Source organism: Cladophialophora immunda, assembly GCF_000835495.1.
Source record: "Cladophialophora immunda strain CBS 83496 unplaced genomic scaffold supercont1.2, whole genome shotgun sequence".
Classification (NCBI taxonomy): domain Eukaryota; kingdom Fungi; phylum Ascomycota; class Eurotiomycetes; order Chaetothyriales; family Herpotrichiellaceae; genus Cladophialophora; species Cladophialophora immunda.
Genome location: NW_015622542.1, coordinates 2,422,079 through 2,431,198, shown reverse-complemented (window position 1 = coordinate 2,431,198; position 9,120 = coordinate 2,422,079). Strand labels below are relative to the sequence as shown.

The 9,120-nt window shown below is 57.2% G+C and overlaps 4 protein-coding genes across 4 annotated transcripts; 2 read left to right on the top strand and 2 right to left on the bottom strand.

Annotated features, from left to right (window-relative positions):
• Positions 1–478: 478 nt before the first annotated feature.
• On the top strand, positions 479–1,017 carry PV07_03137 (uncharacterized protein; the record flags this gene model as incomplete). Its single annotated transcript, XM_016389807.1, has 3 exons — positions 479–604; positions 699–895; positions 960–1,017. 3 exons carry the CDS (start codon positions 479–481, stop codon positions 1,015–1,017), a joined length of 381 nt encoding a protein of 126 aa, XP_016251709.1.
• PV07_03136 (uncharacterized protein) lies at positions 1,013–2,516 on the bottom strand. The gene is made up of 2 exons (XM_016389806.1): positions 1,808–2,516; positions 1,013–1,734 (listed from the first exon to the last, which is right to left on the bottom strand). Exons 1-2 carry the CDS (start codon positions 2,145–2,147, stop codon positions 1,121–1,123), a joined length of 954 nt encoding a protein of 317 aa, XP_016251708.1. The 5' UTR covers positions 2,148–2,516; the 3' UTR covers positions 1,013–1,120.
• Positions 2,517–3,071: 555 nt separating this feature from the next.
• Positions 3,072–6,691, top strand: PV07_03134 (uncharacterized protein). Its single transcript, XM_016389804.1, has 4 exons — positions 3,072–3,654; positions 3,705–4,464; positions 4,554–4,780; positions 4,839–6,691. Exons 1-4 carry the CDS (start codon positions 3,212–3,214, stop codon positions 5,194–5,196), a joined length of 1,788 nt encoding a protein of 595 aa, XP_016251706.1. The 5' UTR covers positions 3,072–3,211; the 3' UTR covers positions 5,197–6,691.
• PV07_03135 (uncharacterized protein) lies at positions 5,424–6,413 on the bottom strand (the record flags this gene model as incomplete). Its single annotated transcript, XM_016389805.1, has 1 exon — positions 5,424–6,413. The coding sequence occupies one exon, from the start codon at positions 6,411–6,413 to the stop codon at positions 5,424–5,426; it is 990 nt and encodes a 329-aa protein (XP_016251707.1).
• Positions 6,692–9,120: the final 2,429 nt, after the last annotated feature.

Below are 9,120 nucleotides of genomic sequence, written 5' to 3'. Positions count from 1 at the left end.
ACGGCGGCACGAACTTGTCGAGCTTGAGCCAGAGCGGCTCGACGTGCTTTGAGGGCAGCGATCGGTAGAAGTCTTGCATCTCCTCCTCTTCTGCTGCGGCTGCCGCAGCGGGCTTGTCGTGGATGCCGTTGGTACGGCTGTGCTCATTTAGCGTCGTCATGTTTGCAACAAGGTCGAAGATACGCCGCAGCCAGAGCCTCGTTCTTGGGCCTGGGGGAGCATGTCGCCCAGGTTAAGACCCAAAGGCTAGTCCCTGCTGCTATCAATAGTCTCCTTGGTCGTCGGGTTCCGGAAGCTGATGCCGCGGGACAGCAGACACTTCCGACGACGACATGCCGGTCCAGAGTCGCCTTGCTCCGAGAATCGCAGGAGAATTTTCTCGAGGCCGTTATCAACGTGTCCACGGGTTGGGGTCCCCTCATTGCGTCTCACTTGTACACTGTGTTACCTTTGCTGACTTCCGTAACCTCTGACAGCCATGGCCGAAGCAAGTGGATCCTGCTTGTGCGGCGGTGTCACCTTTGATGTCTCCGGTTCGCCTGATGCCGTGATCCAGTGCTACTGTGAGCATTGTCAGAAGAATGCCGGTGGCCCTTTTCAAATTGTATGTTTCCCAGCCAGTCTCCGCCTCTTGGACCCCCCATCCCCTCCCCTTCATCTTGGCAACCGTGTTATATACTCACTGTTCTTCCGCGTAGGTGGCCAAGTACGACAAAGGGCTGGTGGACGTCAGGACTGGCGAGGACCTGCTCACGCACTTCGTGCTCACCGACACGCAAAGCGGGTACCCGAAACACAAGGTCTTTTGTCGCACCTGCGGGTGCACCATGTGGACGATTCCCATGAGGCATGGCGACCAGTTTCGCATCGTGCGTGTTTCGTTGATTCAGGACGGGTGAGTCGATTTTCCCCCAACGCGATCCTTTGTGGGGAGAAGAGGAGCTGAAGGAGCACCACAGACTGGCGCGGTACAAGCCGAATAAAGTCATGTTCGAGGAGCGCAAGATTGCGGATTAAATCGAGGCTAGGCATCTTATTGCATAGACAGACATACTATATCTCGATATAGAATGCTGCCGGCTTCCATCTATTGCTTCTATGACATCTTCCCGATGAACCGCTATTCAAACTTCATCCTGTTCTTCACCGAGCCCAGCTGCTCAATCCGCACCTCCACCACCTGCCCGTCCTGGAGGTATACCGGTGGCTTTCGACCCATGCCGACCCCCGAAGGAGTGCCGGTCATGATGACGGTGCCCTTCTCCAAGGTCGTGCCCTGGCTGACAAAGGCGATGATGTCCTCGACGTCGAAGCGCAGATCCGCGGTGGACGAATCCTGCATGGTCTCGCCGTCCACGAACGTGCGGATGCGCAGGTTGTCCGCCTTGCCCACGACGCGCGGCGACACCAGCACGGCGCCCACCGGCGCCCACTTGTCGAAGCCCTTGCTGAAGCACCACTGCGGGACGCCGCCCGCGTACGCCGGGTCGCGCTGCCACTTGCGCGCCGACACGTCGTTGGACACCACGTAGCCGGCCACGTAGGCGAGGGCGTCTTCCTTGCGGATGTTCTTGCCGTCCCGGCCGATGACAATGCTCAGCTCGCCCTCCCAGTCGACCTGGTCGTTCTGGCAGATCGGCGGGATCGGCACGTCCTCGTCGTGGCTCGCGATCGAGCCGCGCGGCTTGACGAAGAAGGACGGGTACGGCGGAGGCGTGCGGCCGGCTTCCTTGACTGCAGGGGGTGGTGTTTTAGTATTCGGGGTACTGGTAGTCACCCTTGATACCACTTGGGTGGGGAGACATACTGTGTGCCGTATAGTTCAACCCAATGCACTTGACGATGGGCACGTCACGAGGGTATAGCAGCGGCAACAGCTTTTTGGCCTTGACCTCCCGCGACGTCGGTTGTAGGTCAAACGGACCCTCTCCCGTGAAAACCTTGACGACGAGGCTCCCCTGGTCGACAAGCGTCTGGACATCGTCCGCATTGTCGACGATGGGCTCCCCAAACGCCTCCTGGCCCGCCTCGTCTTCAAACCGTATCAGCCTCTGCCAGGACATGGTCGCTCTGTTTCCTAGATGTATTGGGTGTGTGAAAATCCAGAGAAGAAGAGAAGTCGAGAAATACCGGCATCCAGTCGACATCAAATGTTTCTGGGGGCCGATTTCCGGAGGGTGTGGTAAGAACTATGGCGCCACAGCGATCGAGCCGACGGCTTGACTTGACGGCGTTCCGAACACAACCTCGCGCTTCATCTGGTTCTAGGCTATAGGCGTGCCAGTTGCGTGATCTTTCTGAGGATGACTATCGAGGTCTCTGGCAATTGCATTGACCATCCTGTCCACAGCCGTCTATTGATGTTCTCCTTGCGAGTCGCTGCTGGGCAGTGTTTCCGACGAAGCCATCTGCCGCCCACCCGTCCGCCCGCCGTGTGTTTAGGTTCTATCGAGTTTTTGGTTTTCCTCCAGAAAATGGGAGGGAAGTTGACACCCCATGCGTATTGCCGTGTCGCCTCTTCTGCCCGGATGCCAAAATATATAATGATAAAAATCCCACATTTTCAAGCGGAGAGAAAGAGACAGGGCCGTTCGCGCTAGTCGGCCTCGTTGCGCCCATGGTGTGAGGTTACAACAGCTCGCTTATGAAGTCAACTCCTGAAACCGACGTGCTTGGGGGCGCTTTGTTAGGCTTGAAACCCGCCTGGGGTGCGGGCTTATCGACACATCGCTACGGACAACTAGAACCCTCTGATGGTTGGGATTGGCTTGTGTTGATGGCACGAACAGAAAGCTACTTTATGCCTATCCTGTGAATTTACCCAAGGCGCACATTAAGGGGCCGGGTTGTCTCTGGTCCCTTTTGTTGGGTGTCTCAGCCCGCGTTCGCTTGTGAACCGTTCAAACCAGTCGCGCGGTTTCACCGTCGGGCTGCAGTCAGGCGTCTGCAACAGATGAGACATTGTGATTTGGAATCTCAATGGCCCCCAAATTTTAGGCTCCAAGCGGCTCTGCCTTTCTCCCTCCCGATTTGGAGCGACAACCAACGCGTGAACCACAGCCTCACAGCTGTTTGAGTCTAGATCCTTGACGAAGGACTCCATCGTCGCCGGTGACGATCGTGAGGCGACTCTGAATATCTTTAGAGCAGATAAGGCTCTTCTGAACGACCTCCATCCTTCGAGGGAATTTGGGCAACAGTACTGGCCGACATGGCATCAAAACGCGGTCAGGATGTCGAAACCGAGATGCTTCATCCTGGGCAACACGGTCACAGAGACGGCACAACGCCGCGAGCACCGCGAACATGGATGGTCGCGGCATCGATGGCTTGCTCGATCATAGTTGGGCTGGTGTTCGCCTTGGTTCACCACTTCTTCTACACCTATTGGAATGGCAAGGTCGTCTCAAGCGACTCACAGCAGCGTTGGATCATACGAGGCGGAACTGCTTTTGCCTTTGGCTTAAAAACAGCTCTGGCTCTGGGCACCGGCATCGCTTATGTCCAATACTTCTGGTTGACTCTTTGTTCCAAGGAGTTTCAAGTTGGCAAGATCAACTCGATGTTCAAGGTGCTGGGCAATGCCTTTGAATTGTGCGATTTGAAGCTTTGGCTTCGACTGCCCGTCCTGGCCTCATTGGCCGTTGTAACATGGTCAGTCTTGCAGGAAGTACATCCATTACTAGGGCTAACCCTTGCCGCAGGACCCTCCCTATTGCAGCCATCATCTCACCCGGCACACTGATAGTGACTCCCTCGACTGGGAACAGAACACAACTCCTCGGAGTGCCACAGTTTGACTATCGAGATTATACCCCATTCGCCTCACCCCTCACCTCCGATGACGCCAACTTTGCTGGAGCCAGCAATAAACTCGTCCAACTGGCTCTTGGAAGCGCCACGACCCAGTCCATTCTGTCTATATCGCCGCCAATCGCCAACTCGACTTACTCGGTCAAGATGTATGCTCCTGCCCTGACATGCCAAATACCTGCCCTGAACGATTCGATCGCTATAGAAGCTGCATATGAGAATTTTGCAGACACCTCGGGCGGTGCCGGCGTCAACTATTTTGCCTGGGTCCCATACGGTGACGGCGCCGGTAACGGATGTCAGAATGGAAGCATTGCCATTCCGTCGGATTTCACGAGTAGCAAACTGCCCAGCACAACCGATAGTTGTTATGATGGATACAGTGCCAAACTCAACGTCTTCATCCCCGTGGCGACGGCCAGCGACGCTACCCCTTACGGGTCTTCTGTTCTGCTGAACTGCTCCCTCATGAACGCTTCTTACACCGTAAACTTTGACTTTCGTGATCGCGCACAACTTGTGGGCGTCCAGAGTCGGGAGCTCTTGAACGGAGTCCCAGTTTTCTCGAGTTACGAGAATATGGTTGTCGATGTTGGCTCCACGGCGGTATTCTCACCCATGGCCAACAAGCTAATGTCCTACATCTCCATTGTAAGTTCCTCTAACTAATAACTAATAAGAAACCGTGCCGAATTTTATATTCTTCCCTCATTGTCGATATAGGCTAACGGAATCTGCAGATGGATGCATTTGGGCGCATTATGGTGGGCTCGGTCAATACATATCACTACGGGACTATTACGCCGGCCTATACGCTTGTCCTTTCCACGGCGCTCCAATCGCAATTGTCTCCAGACACGTCTGGCAAAATTGATGCCAGCAACACGACCTTTGCGCGCTCGGTAGAGAGTCTGTTTGAGAACATCACCATGAGTCTCCTCAGCGCCAATGATTTCATTGTTGACTTGTGAGCCGGCCCCCGTCCTCTCCCCCATGCGACTGAACACTACTGACGTGCGCCTTAGTTCAAACGAGACCAAAGCCGCTGGCACCCCCTTGACAGCCGTGACCATTTACTACCCTCAGAACGTTTACACGTACGAAGCGGAGCAGCTTTGGCTGGCCTACGGGGTCGCCATCCTCGCCAACGTCCTCTGCTTGCTGGCCGGCACGTTCGCGATTCAGCGCAATGGACTCTCCTACAACAATGACTTCACAACCATCATGAGAACGACTCGCAATCCGAATCTGGACCTCCTGGTTCCTGAAGCCGAATCGAGCGGCGCGCAACCGGTCGCGCCACGGACGACGAAGGGGACACTCACGTATCAACGCTCAAATGAGTACGGGTGGGCGGGCTTTTCAGTCAAGGGAATGCAATAATCCCCTGTTTGGTTTTAAGTCTTGGGCGTTGATGTCCAAATTAGGGGCTGCGAACAGACGGTATCTCCTGTTGTCCTGGATGCTGCCACTACTTTCCACTTTGATACATCGTCGCAGTTTGCATTCCAGTGCAAATCTGGCGTCTCTACGGGAGAATGGTCAAACAACCCTAGCTCTACAAGGATCTCTGCCCGAGCGAACCCCTTTTCCGCCTGCGTGTCGTTGGATTATCCTTCGCTCAGCCTCGCCTCAGCCTCAGCATATCTTCCACCCTGAATGGGGATGCGTTCAAGGACTTGATCGAGCTTGTGCAAATCCTCCTCGGTCAGCTTGATCTCCGCACAGTTTTCCGCCACCCACTCGGGCTTTTCCGCGCCGGGGATGGGGATGATGACGCCGTTGCCGTTCCGTTCGCTCTGGGCTCGCACCCAGCCGATGGCGATCTGCGGGACCGTGCAGCCCTTCTTCTTCGCCATCTCGTGCACCTCCTTGGTCATCTCCCTGTTGGCGGCCAGGGCGTCGCCCCGAAACCTCGGGTAGCGGGCGAGGTGCGCCGGCAGGTCTCGGTGGTCCCCCAGCACCTGCGTGGTCAGCCCGCCGCGACTCAACGGCGCGTAGGCGATGATGGGGATGTTGAGCTCGGCGCAGGTCTTGGCGACGCCGTTGTACAGGATGTCCCGCGACCACAGCGACAACTCGACCTCGACCTGGGCGATCGGATGGATCTTGGCCGCGCGGCGGATCGTCTCCTCCTTGACCTCGCTCAGCCCGATGCCTTTGATTTTGCCCTCCTTGACCAACAGGCCCAGCACCCGGATCGTCTCTTCAATCGGCGTGTTCGGGTCGACTCGGGCGCACTCGAAGATGTCGAGGGTTTTCTTGCCGTCCAGGAGGCGGACGCACTCGTCGACCGATCGTCGCACCCCGGCCTCGCTGCCGTCGAAGATCAACGTGCCCGGCACGCGGCCCCCCTTGATGGCGAGCACGATCCGTGACGCCCGCTCGGGGTGCTTGGCGAAATATGCGTGGAGGAGATGCAGGCTGTTGTGGTCCGGCGTGCCGTAAAACTCGCCTCCGTTCCAGTAGTGGGCGCCGTGCTCGAACGCGGCGTCCATGGCGGCGAAGGCGTCTTCTTGGGGGATGGGAGCCTCTGGCCTGGTCAAGCCCATGAGGCCGAAGCCGATGGCGTTGACCTTTTGGCCGAGTATGGTCGCCATGGCTGCTGGTTGGGAGGAGATTGGGGGGACAACAATCCCACAACTCGGGTGTGCTCGTAGTTCTAGAAGGCGAGCCTTGAATCTCTGGGCTCTCCGATGTAGTTTACGACCCTCGATCCCTCACCGGTGAGATTCTTCCTGGCTGCAACGGGCACTTAACTAAAGGCCAAGGCCGGCCCGCGGGCGTATGTCTGGATCGGCCGCCCCACTATGGATGTCTGCTGCATGTCTCGAGATTAGGCTAGGATTCCAGAAACGGATACATGTGTACGGCAAGCCCGCTCCCTGTGGCGTGTTCTCCGGAACGGTCCAACGCAGCCGCGGCATGGGGACGCCATCAGCCCGGCGGGGCTTTTAGTCCCAAGGAGCAATCCATCAAGCCTATTCATGGCGGGGACATCGGCATCATTGCAGTAGTTACAATCTCACGATCCCTGTGCACACTCTATACACGCTCTGCACCGTCGGCCGCGTAACAGGGCGATCTTCGCACGACTTCCCCGACATCTACCCGACGGTATCTTATGCTAAGCTCTATCGGCAGTAAGGATATTGTTTCGGAGAATGCGGGTGCCCCGTGGGGATGTATCTACCCGTACCCTCCTTCCCCGCTGGCTGGAAGTCGTGGATTGACAACCTCGAGCTATTCTAGCTTCAAGTCGAATAATGTCGACTGAGCACCCCTTGGAGATCCTTGCTCCAGCCGCTTTGAGACCACCCGTTCAAGCTCTGCGGGTATTGCGGCATGGTGCCGACCAAGAACGAATCGTGCGCGAGGGCGACAAAGACGCGGTCTGTTTTCTCGACCTGCCGGATCTTCGCCAACGTCTCCCCCGCCACTTGGGGGTCGCTGTGGAAGCAGCGGCCCATGGGGCCCGAGGTCACGCTCATCGGGCGGCTGCCCACCAGGATGGAGCGGTGGTGGCAGCAGTCGCCCCCCATAAACACCCACTCGTCCGGCCCCGTCAGCGCGAGGCCGCCCAGATGCCCCGGCATGTGGCCCGGCGTGTCGACGAGGTAGAAGCTGCCGTCGCCGAAGAAGTCGTGCGCGCGCTCGAACGGGCCGAGCGGGGCCCACGGCTCCGTCGCGAAGCCCAGCTCGCGGAATTTGGGATGCTGGACCAGCGCGCTGGAAAACGGCGACTGGGGGTTCACCGGCCACCCTTCGCCGTTGGCCGCCTTGGCTCCGGGCCCGACGATCATCTCCGCCTCCGGGAACTTGGTGCAGTCGCCGATGTGGTCGAAGTGGACGTGGCTGAAGACGACGGCGTCGATGCTCGCCGGCGACACGGGGCCTCGCGACAAAATGTCGATGGGGTCCTCGGCCACGGACGGCTGGATGACGTGGAAAAGACTCCGAATCAGCTCCGGCACTTGATCAAAATCCTGTAACTGGTCAGCACGAGCCGTCAACAGATCCAATATAAGTCGGGCGTACCTTGGTGAGGCCCAGGTCGAACAGAATGTTCTTGCCGGACGGATGCCGGATGAGGAAACTGAAGTCAGGATAAGGGTGTCGGGCTCCCATGACGTCTTCGTCGCCGTCTTCGAAGAGCCAGCGGTCTGGATGGTTCAGCTCGCCGGTGGCAAGTGCATGGACTTCGACGGGTCTTGTGGTGTTGCTTGGTGGAAGCGACGGCATTGCTAATAGAAGTCGATATGCAAGTGAGTGACTGGAGTGGTTTCCTCAGCCCTCGAAGGCGCTGTCAGCGAACGTAGGCCTCAAAAACCATGGGGATTCGACTAATCGATTCGAAACGAGACAGGTCTTCCTCCAAACTTCAAAGCACCAAGATCATTGACGACTTTGTCGCGGGAAATCCGATTGGCTCCGCGGGGATATAGACGAGTATCCGATAGCCGGAACTGGCTATACCCCCGGCTCCACCCCGGCTTCTACCCCAGGCCGCAGCTGTCCCTAGTGGCGTCTTCTAGCCAGTACACACCACGGAGACCCAATAGAACACACATGAGAGCGCCTCTGCTGTAGACGCTACTGCATTTCCCCAGAGGAACTCCGGCTGTTCGGTACCGCTGACCAGGTTGCGGTGTGCAGTTATTGCGGGGCTGCCTCCGGAAACAAAGTCCTGTTGAATCTGGAGTAGCACGGGGTTCTGGTCCACGATGGTCTCGGCTCACAGGTGAGAGAGATAACGTGGTTGGGAAAAGCTATTAAATGCGGGTTGAATCCCTGCCTGGCGCGGCCTTCTCGTGAGACCCTTTCCATCCGCCTCGTTACCGAATCCCAGCTGCAAGTGAGCTCTCAATCTTTCCATTCTCGGAACCTACTCATATACTCTCACTATTATTCCGGGCTTCAGCGACTGAGTAGCCATGGCGAACAAAGAAATCCCTCGTGGAGAAGTGCAGGAGCGTGAGGAGGTCGTATATGATGTCGACGAAGTAGGTATCCAACCGCTTCCGACCACAGAGCACAAGCTGACCTTGAGCAGATTGAACCACACAATGGTGAAGTTCTCTTGACCGTCGACTCCGAGGGTAAGGGTAATTTGCATCTCAAACTAGCCAAAGATGGCCGGGTAAGAGGGACCTCTGATTCTTGCGTGCTGTATGTCGCTGACATCTCCAGACTATCTTGATCCCCCAGCCCACGGATGACCCAGATGATCCACTGAACTGGAGCTCCTTCAAGAAGCATGCGGTGCTGCTCCTCGTTGCATTTGGTTCCTTTGCTGGAGACTTCGGC